Source organism: Pinus tabuliformis, chromosome 9 (assembly GCF_031772625.1).
Source record: "Pinus tabuliformis cultivar Carrire ecotype Pingquan chromosome 9, CPIR1, whole genome shotgun sequence".
Lineage (NCBI taxonomy): Eukaryota > Viridiplantae > Streptophyta > Pinopsida > Pinales > Pinaceae > Pinus > Pinus tabuliformis.
The window spans coordinates 566,049,505-566,065,392 of NC_142307.1; the positions used below are offsets into that span (position 1 = coordinate 566,049,505).

A 15,888-nucleotide genomic window follows, 5' to 3' on the forward strand; every position below is an offset into this window, starting at 1 on the left:
AAAATTGATTGAAACAAATGCACATGTAGAAATGGAAGGAGATTGTTGGTAGAACTCCTTTGTAACCAATGTATCAGAAAATCTGATTCAGGTGGCTAGGCCATAGGAACTTGAAAATTCAAAAACAGTTACCTGTGAATGAGGAAATAAATTGTACAATGTAGTAATACACCGAGGATGGTGTAAGTTTAAGAGGGGGAGTATGTAACATCCCTCCGTTGTATGTAACACTCTATCGACCTAAGATAAGAAAATCAAGGTCAGATATGTTACAATGAAGTAAATACTTTATTGTTAAATAAGTTAATTTAATGACTTGGAAAAGCGAGACACCAAGCGATGAGATCCTTGCCAAATCCCATTGGTGAATGGGAATGGATAATTTTTTCATGCCAAAACTTCTAGATAATCTTAATGGATTTGGAGATAAATATCCATTAAGTTACTTAGCTGGAGAAAGATGCTAAGTCATGAAAAAACATAAAATCCTTGCGGTAGATAAAGGCAAGCTTTTATGAGGAAAATCCTTGTGAGAGATAAAAGTGAGCTTTTCTAGGAAAAGCATAGGCAAATGGATAAAAATGATCCATAAAAGAGGGATGCCACTAATGAAAACCATATCATGAAAGTGGGTATTAAATACCCATTACAGAGATTAATAGAGGAAGTTGATCCATGGAAAGAGCTCTCGGCTCGAGGGTGAACTAGAGGAATCAACTCTAGGTTGGGTGGTGGTGCTCGATTCTTTGCAATTTCTCTTGTCTGAATCACTTGCATGGGATGTATTGTATGTTTACTCCTTACTTTTTATGTTGTTGAATCACTGAACATATGTATATAGTTGTATGTGTTATCTTTATTTATGAGGATGATTCAATTCTTATGTATGTGACCACTATTGAATCCAAGTGTAGATTTAGTGATGAGAGCATAGTAGGTAATTATTAATATCGGGTCAAGGAGCTATATGGCACATGTGACTAATGATAGAATCTGCATGTGACCACTATGCATGAGTAGAATTGTCCATTTTAACTTTATTTATGAGATGATTATATGGATGCGTGGAATAAGTATTGAATATAAATTTAATCACATTTAAATTAATTGAAGGAACATAGCACATCTTTAAACTTATGTGTTATCTTAGTTTTTAAGACGGTGAATATGTATGCATGAGACCACTATGTATGATGAATAATTATGTTTTTAAGATTTGAAAATGTATAACCTGTGGTTTAGGTTATCTATGCTATGCATTATACACCATGTGGGGGGGGGAGGTTGGGGGGGGTGCATGGCGGCGTTCTAAACACTGAGGCTCGTTTTAGCTATTTATTCACTATGATTCATATTGCATAAGATATATGTCAGAATTCTTTCGACTATGACCGTAGGACTATAATCATGATATATGGAAATGCTAGCTACAATGTATTTACGCTAACGTTTCCATTAATGCTTGTGTGGAGTCATCAAAGGACTGAAATTCGAATGCATAATCTTATCATGTTGAATGCCCATGATTGATTCTTTCCTCCGAGTTGTAAGGTATGCATAGGAAATGTTGAAGGGTTGATTCTTAATGTATTAAATAAGTTTATTAATTGAATCTAAAAGTCCACATCATGGATCCAGTAGAGCATAGAAGGAAACTGTAGTATTGTGCCCAGGGGGTATGTGACATAGAACTATGGGGAATGTCAATGTTTAGATCAAAATGGCTATATCTATTAGAATATCCTGATCCCTTAAACATTGTTGTGGAAAACATTTTCGTGGAAACTTTGTTTCAAATTTTCTAGGATGTATTTTTTAGAGGATGCATGCTTCTCTTAATGCATGAAAATTGTTTGTACAAGTGGAAAAATAACAGGACCGATGCCTTCTTACTTTGTTTAAGCATTGAAAGACATTGATGCCCGTGAAAATTGAATTACATTTTGAGTTTTTTTGATAGGATGTTTGATATGTAAATAACATAAGTTTGTAAAGAGTATGGTTATATGAGGTACAATCGTGACTAATGTTCTTTGTGTGATTAAGAAAGGGTATACTAATGGCAACATAGTGACACCACTAAGATTCCAATAGCACAAAATATAAGAAGAAATCAAAGGTAAAATGTTGCAATGTGATTTGCGACTACAAATGTGAAGGTATAATGTTTACTAAACATGACATACAATATTGTACATAGAAGAGATAGTGATGCCTTTTCTAAAATGCTTGTTGATCATTATATGGAAAATTTGAAATGAACATCACTTTTGTACATAGGATGTTGGTCATGATTCCTCTGAATTGTCGGATTTTGTGGGACACCCAAATTGAAGGCAGAAATGATGATGACGCTCAGGTAGTAGGGACTAAAACTTTCCAAGAATTCATGAGCTAGTAGGAACCATAAGTAATAATTGGAAAATGTTTCAAGGAAACATTTGATGATAGTGGAAATTGAATTATGACTTTAATTTTTATGCGTATTTAAAAATAATGTTAAGGAAAGTGGTAAATCCATTTTAAAATGACTTTTATGATTCTATAAGATGACATGTGGATGAAAAAAATTGAAAAGAAAATATTATTTATAATAATGTAAATATTTATTCTAACTCTACTTGAAGGTTTAGGGTGTGAAATATTACCCCTATTTGACTGTCGAGTTATGTTACATACTAGGCCACTAGGAGGATTAGGGGTTCCATTCTATGCTTGTGTATTTTGTTCTATAGTCGAATAAGCAAGTACGAGCGTTACAATATAGAGAAGAACAAAGGGTATTGAATTTTTCTAGAAACCTTATAGGTCACATGTCTTAGGTAACTCCATAGAGAGTACATCTTCCTTTGTACTTAAATATTTCTGTGCTAGAGAAAAGAGAGCAGATAAGCTTCACTTTGTAGAGATATTTTGTCTCATAAGGGTTTCCTAAGGAAAAACTTATGTTTATCATGGTTGGTGTGTGTTTATTTCCTTCTATTCTCAATGTCTCATAGTTTAGCTGACATAAAGAATATAATTTTAAATAATCTAGAATATTAAGAAAAAATTAACCCACATAGTATATATTTTAGTAATTTTATGAAATCAGTTGTGATGAACTATTCTAGTGGAATGTCCATGATAGCTTATAGATCAAAAATCTATAGCGATAAAGGAGATTTCAATATTTAAATCACAATCTAGTTACGATTGGATTAAGTAAATGCCTCTTAACCTCATGAAGGAAGAGCTACGTTAAAGCACAATCTTGTTTTAGTCCAAATAAGAAGGTTATGATTCCTAGATAATTCAAACAACACAACACCACAACCTTGATTAATGAAAACTATTTTTTTTCTTCAATCTCTATTGCATAGTATGCGGGAAGGTCCAAATACCTTTAAATTGATCAACTAATGTTCATTCTACTATCATGAGTACTTTCATTCATTGTGTCTGTAGATGTAGCTTAACATTAGGAATCTTGTACATGTTTCCAACAATCCATTAAGAGGAAAGTTTCTTCATTGTAATGGAGTTTCCATAGAAGTTCACTGGTGTCTTGGAGGCTTGGTCTTCATTATGATGGTTGTTGGGGGGAACATGAAAGAGCTTCACCCACCAGTTACCATCGTGGTAATGGGAAGAGTAATGTTGATAAAGATTAAACCATTCTACGATTCCTCTGAAGAAAAAAGAAAGACTTAATTTTGGAAGACTGATGGACGAGCTTACTTCAATATTTGCATTATAGTGAGGCATTTTTGAAAAGCTAAACATCTTGATCCATTAGTGTAGTAAAATACATTAAAAAATGTTTCTCTAAATGTTGCATTATATTTTTTTCTAAAACCTTCTAAAATTTCTAACATCTTAGTAAAACTTCATCTATCATTACTCTTAAATAATATGTTTTTAAAATTCTATAATTTTTTTATAGTTCCATTTATCTACTAATAATAACCTGTTTCAAAACAATAACATAAATGAAATCACACAATAACTTGTTTCAAGACAATAACATAGATGAAATCACACTTCATTCCTTACTTATATTAATAACATTTTACATTTATTCAAACGTATTTTTCTCAATTCCACGATATTTAGTTGACCCCAAAACTAAGAACATTCAATTTTACGAGTCTTAAAATAGTCATCACTATCACTATAGCATACCTTTCGTATTTACTATTTATTAAACATTTAATTCATTTGAATCTTATTTTTTTTTTAAATTTCTATGTACCATTATCAAAAAATTTATATATCTTCTCCTTTGTAATGTTGTTGTAATCTTCTGGTCGTTATTGGCTATATTTTCGGAAATCTATCTAGCGAAAAGTCCTATATCTTCACTAGTAATATTGTTTTAAATTTCTACTTGCTATTATGTTTATTACCTCAAATAAAAATGGACTAGATCGCTGAACAACTGTATCTCTTTGTTCATAAAAGGGTGATTTTTTATTTGAGCAGATATATTTTTCAATATGTGAAACCGTCGCATCATCCTCAATTAAATAAAATTTCCAAACTTGAAAAGGGAAAGGGGCTCCACAATTGTGTTGGCGGATCATCGTACTTACTTTTACTTAGTAGTAGCGGATCATCATAGTTATAATGTGATAATGTGTGAAATCGATCGAAACATTGGATTACCAGATTTCTATTCTTCGTGGAAATTGGGCGCTATACTTATTTCCGCGAAACAGAAAGCATCCAACGGAAATTGTTTTGTTGTTACCGTTCGCCTTGTAGGAGCTTGGAAGCGCTTCCGAGCATTTCTCGCTGATGTTGACTTGTCGACACGTTTCTCATTACGCTTCAACAAGACTTCCCCAAAATAAAATCCCTCGCCCCTTTAACCACCACTGCCATCCATCTCGGAACATCGAGGACTTCACACCCCGAGCGCGCTTCCGAGGCTGTGATTAATTTATTGAGTCCTTTTTCACAGCAGAGATTGCAGAAGGGGAAGGGATTTGTCCAGAAGATCTCCAGTACTGCTACTCACAGCAGATGTCAAAGATGTCCCAGGTAGGCCAGCAATTATTGATCTATCATTTTATTTTTTAAGCGGTTATTTGACGTGAATTATGCCCGTGATTTTGCAGAAAATCGTGTTGAAAATACAGCTAAATTGCGAAAAATGCAAACGGAGAGCCATGAAGAGAGTTGCAGGGTTTCAAGGTTAAGTCCCCGCTTATTTATTATGTATCCTTACCCGGGCTTTGCGGGTTGCAATAATTTGTGCTAAATTTTAGCAGGTCCGTGGATCCATTGCAGGTGTGGTGTCTGTATCTATTGACGACACGGATCAGAAGATGACTGTAATTGGGGATGCGGATCCTGTGTGCGTGACGGCTAGTCTCAGAAAATTCAGATTCGCTGAATTGGTGAGCGTCGGACCTTCTAAAGAACCAGATAAGAAGCCTGATGACGAAAAGACGCGCGAGAAAACGCAGGAGGCGTCGCAGACGAATCTGGCTTATGTTATTCTTCCTACAAGCTGCCATTGCTGCAGCGACAACACTTATTACTTCAGCGACGAGAACCCCAATGCCTGCTGCATCGTCTGAAATTCTTGATCCATCTTTTAAGACAATAATTGTCTTCTGTGACTTGGTACTCATCTGATCTGCATGTGTAGAGTGCTTTGAATTTTCCTTGACTTTGTTTGGATAGTAATCACCAAGGTTTCCCCCATCTCCGCAAGAACTAGGAATGATCGGCAGTTTCAAAAATATTCTACATTTTAGTCATTTTTTCCATTTCTATTTCAGAGAAAACTGTATCAGATAAAGCATATATGCATATAGATTTGTGGCCTCCTCGGACGCAGATTTCAGTTCCCATTGCAGTCATGTATTTGTCTAACGATTAATTAAGACCCTGGATATGGATTTTATTTTGTTTGGGATGAAGTTCAATTTTATTTAATTAATTAAAATGTTTGGGTATGAAGTGATTTTGTATTTGAGATTTGCATTTGTATAGCTGATTACTTTAGTTTAGTTATTTAATTTTATGTAAAAATCCTAATTTTATACCTATTTTAAGTATCAACTCGTTGAATCGAATCTTACATTTAGAAAAATAAAATTAAAAATCACAATTTAAAAAAATAAAGAAGTATCACAATTTAAACCAAACTTAAAATTAAATTTTTTTGTCATATTGAAATTAAATTAAATGTTAAATATTTAGTTCTTTTTAGCCGGTAGAAAGGATTTAAATCGGCGACAATTATAGTAATCTGTATTAAAGATAATTTTAATATATGATCTCGATTTAAATGGTTTTTTTTAGTTTTGAATATGACTCAAAATTGGAAGAAATAGAGTAAAAGTTGAAATATGTTCCCTCATATAGTACCTGGAAATTAAAGAGTTTACACTAGAAATAGTTATTGGAGTGGCTTCCACTCTAAATTTTTGTTATTATAATTTCAGTAATGATTTTTTTATTTTTATAGATATAACTTTATTTGGATGGTTTCTTTATAGTTTTTTAATACGAATTAAAACCTAAAGTTGAAGTATATTTTTAATATGTCGCCAATAAAAGAGGAGATCTATTATTAATAATGAAATATTTTTGATAACTTCATTTTCTCTCTCACACTCGACTATCGTAGACATTTTGCTGTTTTGACAGGAAAAAAACCACAAAATTATTGGTGTTATTGATTCATTAATGCACTTTACATATTCATAGTTGAATAATATATTTATTTAAATTTAATTATAAATATATTCAGTCTTACTTTTACATTAATAAATCAATAACACAAAAAATATTGGTTGCTGCCTCAACAGTATGTCTTTAGACTTTGACAAAAATAATTTATTTTCTCAAATTCAAATACGGTACACGATTGATTCGGTCCGTGGAGATGACTAAATGAATTTTAGTATTAATTTTTAGTCGAATTCAATTGTAGTACATAATTTATTTGGTTGTCACGATAACTGTTACAAATTAAAGAAAATAAAGCGCGCCATTGCTTAGACGTGTTTTCCTCAACTTCTTAGGCTTTCTGCCGCGTGCTCATTAATTATCGGAAGCGTCAATAAAATGATATTCAGAGGCTCTGGTCCCCATTTATATGTGAACAGATTCGAACATCCAAATATCATAAAATCGAATCAGGTACACGCATATTCATTTTCATACTTATTTTATATAATTATATAAAATAATTATAATATAGTTTTAGTAAATTTAATGATTATAAATATATGTTTTTAAGAAAAATTAAATTTATATAAAGTAAAAAAAATAAAAAATAAAATTGTAAAAAAATTATTAATATAATTTGAATAGGTTTAATAATTAATAATGATATAATTTTATTAATAAATTATTAATATAATTTGAATAAATTTAATAATTAACACTGAAATAATTTTATTAATAAAATTATAATTGATATAGATATATCAATATCATTATTCAAAATTTACCTCAGAAATATATACTCAAACAAACTCGCTATAACCGAAATTAAAACCTCTTAAAATCTAAAATAAAAGCCTAAAATCTATTAGCTAATAATTAAAACGTAAAATCGATTAACTGGTATTTAAAACCTAAAACCCTAAAATCCAATACTTCATTATCCACTCACCTGAAATTGAATCATGGTAATCTGCCTTATAATCGAAATAAAAACTCCGTAAAACTCGAAGTTGATTGGCTGTTTCTTGAAACTTGAAAACGATGAACTGTTCAAAAAAATTCTGAAATTTGATAACTAAAACCTAAAATCCAAACGCAATGAGCCACGCAGTAAATTGGAGCTTGGTAATCCACGCACATGGGCGTAAAAGTGAAACTTTATTCTGTGCACTTGGTCACTAAATTGAAATCTAACAACCCTAGTAAATGAATCGGAACACCTAGTTAAATAGGAACATAGGATCGAATAAAGGACATAGAACGGTGATTGTAATTGGACAATATATATTGAAAATGTTTTTGTTTTTGTTTTTTTTTTAAATCAATCTTTATATTGAAAACAGGAACCATTTAGTTATGCTGTGTTGTTTTTATTTTTATTAATTTTAAGTTAAATAATTAATTTATAATGAAAATATGATCATGAATTTAAAGATGTAAGAAAGCTATTAATAAAATTTTCGTTTTTCTTTATGTTAATTAAAGTTTTATATTAAATTATAAACATTTTTATACAAAGTTGATGAAAGTTTTATATCAAATTATAAACATTGGTATACAAAGTTCAATGATTTGCTGGTTTATTCTAGTAGTCTTTCACAAGGAAAACCAGACTAGGATATTTTGTTAGTTTTCTATTTGTCAAAATACTCATAATTATAATTCAATGCTAGTTATCTTAGGTTTAGACAATTGTTTAGAAAGATTGTCAAAATTGTTACATATCATGTGCGAGGTGTAGTTGAGCATCCATCTAATTATGAAAGTAAAAGAAAGTTTTTAAAGCCACAACATAAGCCAAGAGACCTTGGCAAGCATCATTTGTCATGAGAGTTTATCCTGTGCACTTGAGCCCCCTCTAGCTTTGTGACCATATTGAATATGACCTTCTATATGTGCCAAATGGGCATAGAGGTTGGCCAAAAAGGAGCATTGTTGGAGGTGGACTCTTTGGATTTCATTGAGGCATCTCATTATGGTCCTTATATTTTTCTCTGATCAAGTGTTGAGTAGTGTCTTTTTTTTTCAATGAAGGGTGGAGTTAAGGTATTAAGTGGGTTTTCCCTAGTAAATTACCCAACTAGTAACTTTAATTTGGATTTCAAAGGGGCTCGCCATCATTGGTGGTGAAATCTTCTAATTATCGAATTTTCTCAGGCAGGGTAGGAGAATGGAAAATAGTAGCAACAAACATGGCTTCAAGATAGGCTCACCTCTGCTTGAAGGCCTTGACTCCCAAACCATGACGAGAGTGAATATGCTCTAAGAGTCTTGACTTGGACGAGAGTGCATCCTCTGCCATGGCATAGCCTCTGAGAACATAAAGAAAAACAAAGCTGGTAAACCCTAGGAGAGGTTCTACATGTGTAGAAAATTAGAGACTACACCAGGCTAACCAAGGGGCACAATGATACAACTAAGAGAATGGTTCTATGGGGAATTGGAATTTGAGCCAAAACACACGAAGGATGTTCAAAGCTACTAGGATAGTAAAACATCTATTATAGATGTAGAGAAGACTGTGAGAATATGCTTTCATCTTGATTCTTGACCATAAGATCAAATTTTTTATTAAAAGTGAGACTAATTTACAAACATTTAGTAGGAAGATGTCTATAAACAAAAATACATGTTTCCTAGTAAAAAAGCCACAATTTCAATTGAAAGAATGGTAGAGGATGTAGACCTTACACAAAAGATTAATATTATACACCAATTTAATATGAACTTAGCCATAACTTTAAAATTATATTATTATAATAACATATATATCTAGAGAAATAAATGCATGCCTAAAATCCATTGATTTAGTATAATAAATAATTAAACTGAATAAAAAAAAGAGTTTGATACATTCACATTTTGGTGATATGTTTATCTCGATTTGATTGAATTATGTTCTTTCTGGTTTTGGAGGTTAATAATAGAGTTGATTGTTTTATCAATTAAGCATATCCATATGCTAGTTGTCATAAACTTATTGTTTTGTTAAGTTCAGAGAGGGATCAAATCTCTCAAGGTATAAACTTTTTTATGTAATTTCACTTAGTTGAAATGTTGTAATTAATAATTTTAGTGAGTCAAAATGTTTAGATAACATAATATAACAGGACATTACAACATCTCTTTCATACTAGAATGGAGAGTGTCTCTAGGCCAAAAAATGTAATAAAATTAAATTAATATACACACATATATATAATATTTTGATTATGAGGTGAGAGATGGTATTTTAATTATGACGTGAGAGATGGTTTTTCTTCACGTGGTATTGATGATTCATGATATTAGATGATGATATGGTATGGTTAATAATATCCATGGTAAAGTGGGGTGCATATCCATGGCCAAAAATTTTGTGAAATAAGACATGGTTTTTGGGCATTTAGTATTGTATATATATCTTAAAAGAAATTATATTTTTTTTCTTTTAGATTTAATAAAAAGATGTTATAAAATTCAATTGAAATAAAATATTTATAAAATAGTTTGATTATGAAATGAGATATGGTGTTTGGGCATATTGTATTGATGGTCTAGGGCAATGGCCCATGGTATTGTAACAAAGCCTATTTACAAGTTAATAATATCTATGGAAAAGTGGACATGAATATGCATGGTTAAATATAATGTTATATTGTAAGTATTAAAGTTTTTGTGTTTATTAATTAAATTTAAATATGATTACAGAATCATTATTCTATTTTATAAAGTAAAATAGATCTTACTTATTGTTGCTACTTATAAATTATATATTTTAGCAACTTATAAATTATATATTTAATGTAATATGTATATCATGATTTTTATTATTAATTTTATTAAGAAAAACAAATTTACAAAATTAGAAATTTAATTTTATTAATTTTATTACTTTTAAATTTTTATGGACATTATATCTCCCCCTAATATCTTTAAGAAACATATAAATATTTACCTATCATTTACATATTATAAATTAAACATATTAATATAAATTCAACAATATGTAAAAAATTGTAAACATATATAACAAATTTCAAACTTTATTAATTATATCTGCACTGCCTTTCACGTTCGATTTGTTTGAAATGAATTTTATGATATTGATACACAGCTATGATTAAACCGAACTTCCTTCGAAACCTTATTTGCATCTAATCATTTTCAAATGGTAAAATTTAAATGCGGCAAGTTCCGAAAACGCATTTGTAACACTTTACTCTGGAAGGTTGGTAAATTTTCTATAAATTATTAAAGTTATATTTGTCATTTGAATTGTTTTAGAAATACAATTTATTTTATTGATTTATATTTAATTGTATAATTTATTTTTCTCAATAATCGTTCGATTTGTTTGAAATGATTTTTTTTTGATATGGACACATTTATGATTAAACCGAACGTCCTTCGAAACCTTATTTGCATCTAATCATTGTCAAATGGTAAAATTTAAAGTTCTGAAAACCCATTTGTAACACTTTATTGTGGAAGGTTGGTAAATTTTCTATAAATTATTAAAATTATATTTGTGATTTGAATTTCTTTTAGAAATACAAATTATTTTATTGATTTATATTCAATTGTATAATTGATTTTTCTCAATAATCGTAAAATATAAGATATTTGAGGATGCTGATAGATGTGCACTTTCAAGCACCTTGTAATCACTGAAAAGTTTATGATTATGACATGTCTTTTATAATTTGGCTAGTCTCTTTAAGAATCTAAATAAAATTCTGATATAGTATGTATATTTGGTATAGTGAAATGATTTGATAAACAGAAAATGTTGTTATTTAAGTTTTCAACATGTAATTTAATTTAATTTATATATTGATATTAATAAAAAAAAAATATACATATTTAAAATGGAAAAGTAAAAATAATATTGTTTTAAAAAAATATATATATCTAAAATGGAAGAGGACAAATAACATTGTAAACAAGTGCAAAGACAAAAATAATTTATAGACTCCTATAAAGCTTTGTAGATGGTTTTTTGTGGTATGTGAAAATATGGATTGTACCAAAGTGGAGATGCAGTTTGAAAATTTTCTCACTGATTAACATTTCTAACATAGTGTAACAAAATAAGCTTACAAATAACACTTCAAATAAGTACAATGAATAAACCAATTTATATACTCCTATAAAGATCTGTAGATAATTGCTTGTGGTATGTGAAAACATGGATTGTACTGACATGGAGAAGTAGAAGGAAAAATTGTTCACTAATTAACATTTCCAACATAGTGTAATAAAAAAAGACTTTTCTGCTTGGGTTGGTATGTAAGTAACATGGTTGGAACGTGCTGATAGTGTGATTGGAATGGTATGGACAGGAGGTGGTTGGAAGGCACTGGTAGTGAGTCTATAATAATAATGAATGGCTTCCATAAATAATGTCTTTAACTGTTCAACTTGTTGATTATAACTTTTGGTTAAAATTCATGGGAAAATAGAGTTGTCTCATATAGCTAGTTATTGTTATCATAGTGAAACTCTCTATGGATTCGACATTAGCCTAAAATCCTATTGTAGTCACTGCAATGCCCTCCAAAATTTTGGCTTGTATCGAATTTCAAAGCCTTCCTTGGTTTTCTCATTGATGTTTGCAAACACTCAGGCTCATCCCATTAGCTCATGTTGATTCTTTACACCCACATTTCTTGATCATTCACCTATCGTCTTTTAGCATGTTGGTTACAATGTCATGCTTGCAGTCTTGTTCTAGCTATATTCAAGGTATGTCTTCATTTGTACAAGTTGTGTTCGCTATGTAAGCATTTGTCGCACTCACACACGAAGTTGTATGCAATGTCGTGCAAGTGTCATCAGGGTCGTTTGATGAACTATCTAAAGTGTCGCACTTGTCACTCGCACCCTTTAGTCAGTGACATTGAGCATGTTGTCCTATTGGTTTGAGGTGTCTTGTCATCGAGTCATGATGAGTGTGTTCACAAGGTCATGCACACACAATTTCACTCACTCACACACTTAACCAATTTCCTAAAGATCTGTCGACAGGACCACCCTCCATCAACCAGAACTCCACTAAGCTGCACTGCGCAATCTCAACCGTCATTGACCAAGTATTGTTGTCCAGAATTGCGCAAAGATTGAGGATTCCTCCTAGGAAGTCTACACTACGCAATCCTGGAATCGACCTGGCTAACTATCACCTAGAACAACGTAGAAGTTATCCAAAAAGCTATCTTAATCTCCGCTACCTGCAAGCCTGGCTGACTAGCATCCCGCTCAACCCAGAAACTGTGAAGACATGCCTTGTAAAAAAATTCTAGTGGGAGATAAAAGCTGGGAAAAATATAATGATGATTAAAGAACAGATGAAAACTGAGGATATTGTTAACCTTAAATGGGGGAGAATGTAGTATTCTTAAAACTACATATTTACACATGTAATTCATGACAATATTAATAATTATGTGGGATATAAATGGTTACTGCTAGGAATTAATTACAAAACTATTATTGTAACCCTACGGATTTCTCCAACCCGGGAAATGCTTCTTTGAGAGATCGTTGTTCAAGTTTTCAAGAAGGGTAACACACAACAAAATGTGCTGCTATGGAAGCATGACTCTCTGTTGGCATAGATTTAGAGATGGGTGTTGTGACTCCAATGAAAGGTGTGGCCTTTCAATAGATAGTGATAGGATCAAATAATGGATCTCCTTAAATGTATGATACATGAAAATGAGGCAGCAGTTGGAATTTTCTTACTGGTAACAATGGAAGTTTACAATGACGGCATCTCACATATACACCAGATTTACAAAATACTGGAGGAAGGCCCATCCATTATAAATATAAGTACTGCAACATTTTGATATTATAAACGGTTTATGATTATGTATTGATACTTAAAATGATAGATTGAACGAGGTGAAGAGTGTTTATGGGTGAAATGAGAGTAAATATAATTAGCGATACACTTGATTTGTAGAGTGTACTTTATTTGACAGATATATATATCACATTATATTTTTCACGGAAGGATCTATTGCGGAGAGGGGTTTGTTCCACCGTCTCTGTGTTTTCTTTACTCCACCAAATAATTTGTTTACCTATCTGTAGCTGCCATGCCAAGATTTGGCGAAAGCGGCTAACTGTATTATTCTAAACAATTTTCTTGGGATTACCTTTATATTTTCTTCAAAACCCTTCGATTCAAAGGTTTTTTTTGCGGTTGGAGGTGAAGAATGGCACTAAATTCAAGCCTTTAGTTTGGTTTTGATTGCGAAACTTACCAATTGAATAATACCGACAAAAGCTAAGGGAGCAAAGGGCAAATTTCTCGAAGATAAGTTAAGTTTGCATTAATATCTTGGGAATATTGCATGGTTCTGTGGGTATTGGGATAGATTAATTGTGTTATTTTCTTAAAATAATTGCATATGAATCTTGTGCATAGAAATAAAAGAAACCATGTTATATTTTGGAAAAAGGTTGCAGGATTCTTGTGCATAAACATATGAGAATCCATGTTTACTTCTTGAAAAACAATGCACATGAATCTTTTGCGTAAAAAGATAAGTATTTATGCTAGTTTTTGAAAAAGATTACATACAAATATTGTACATAAAAGGATAAAATTCGTTTTTTTTTCTTGAAAAAGATTTCACAATTCTTGTCCGTAGAAAGATAACTTAGTTATGCTAATTCTTTAAAAAATATTGTATGGTTAATTCCATTGAAAATATTTACTCTTTTAAAGCTTAAATATTATAATTTGTCTATAAGATATGTAGCACATTCATAGCCTTGAATAAATTGATGTGTTTATTTCTAAATTACAATTACGAGCACTACAAAAAAAAAATGCATTTAATTTTAATTTTATTCTCTTAAAGGAGACCATTAAGTAATATATTGAGTTAAAATACATTGAGGATTATGGTCGTTTTAAATATTAAGGTATGCATTAATGCTTTTTAAAATTCAATTATAGGTTTGTTTTAAACTTTGACATGGAGAATTATTATATGGTATGCATGTGTTGTAATGTATGTTTTCAATATAAATGTGGGTTGCATGCGGAAATGTATTGGTTTAGGGAAATATATTAGTGATGTTGCGATCATTTTTACATTTAAAAACAATAGTTGGTCTCTATAGATGATAATGTATTTACTTAAATATTTGAAACATTGAAAAAGAGGTATGCTTTTATAATTATATGTGTTTATTTAAGTATGTGAAAAATGAATACAAAGGCATGTTTAATATTTTTTATGCATTTTATTTATTGCATGTGTTATGTGGATAAAAAATATGTTTTTATAATTATACGCATGTATTTAAACTATGTGAAATATGAATAAGAACACATTTTTTATAAATTTGTGCATTTATTTAATGCAAAATAAGTAGGCATTGTTTTTGTATGCATTTATTAATGTATTGGAAATATGAAAAATTTGACTTGAATTTGTAGGTATGTGCATTTTTATAATGCATTACAAGAAAAGAAAATGGTTGTATTTTCTATTATTTACCAATGTTATTACATTGGTACAAACAAGGATGGTTTTGCACTTGGAGATGCATGTAAAAAGTAAAAGAGTAAGGATGATTCTTAATGTTATTATACATGTGCAAGAAAGTGAAACATGAAAATATGTATAATGCATAGAATATTATTTGTGGTAATCAGAAGAGACTGTTTATTTTGATTTTGATAAATGTATATTTATTTTAGCTAATCATGATGTTAGAGTTGTTGAAAATAGCACTTGCAGGAAAGAATTGTGACTTATGTGAAGAATGGATTGATAGTTTCTAATTTATCCCTTTTAAAACGATCGAAGGATGGAGTATAACTAACACTATAGAAGGAAATGAGGTCATTATGTTTGATTATTGATTCATGCAGAGTGAAGGAGCATCAACGTAGTTTACAATGCAGTTTACAAGGGATAAATTATCGCATGAAACAACCATGCCACAAAGATACTATACTCGAGAAATGTGGGGTAAAGTGTTTGGGAAACATGACATCATGTTGAATGTATTTACCTCGAGTTAGTTATGTTCTAATTTAATATCATGTTATTTTGTAAAATTTTAACAATGTACAAGGAATGGAATCCCTTGCTGCCATTGAGTTGGGGTGAACTCCTTCACGAAACGTTTAATAAAGTAAATGTTTGTTAGTTTTTCCTATCAAGGTTTCGATGGTATATTAGTGTCCACTTGTGTGTTTCCTTTTCTATT

At 30.7% G+C, this 15,888-nt stretch overlaps 1 protein-coding gene across 1 annotated transcript; it reads left to right on the plus strand.

Moving 5' to 3' along the window:
* Positions 1 to 4,879: 4,879 nt before the first annotated feature.
* LOC149149787 (heavy metal-associated isoprenylated plant protein 2-like) lies at positions 4,880 to 5,840 on the plus strand. Its single transcript, XM_089445831.1, has 3 exons — positions 4,880 to 5,025; positions 5,103 to 5,178; positions 5,275 to 5,840. The coding sequence occupies exons 1-3, from the start codon at positions 5,008 to 5,010 to the stop codon at positions 5,565 to 5,567; spliced, it is 387 nt and encodes a 128-aa protein (XP_089301957.1). The 5' UTR covers positions 4,880 to 5,007; the 3' UTR covers positions 5,568 to 5,840.
* The last annotated feature ends 10,048 nt before the right edge of the window (positions 5,841 to 15,888 follow it).

Coding starts and splice junctions, on each gene's coding strand:
- LOC149149787 (XM_089445831.1), top strand. Junction 5,179..5,274: donor GAGAGTTGCAGGGTTTCAAG/GTTAAGTCCCCG, acceptor GATCCATTGCAG/GTGTGGTGTCTGTATCTATT.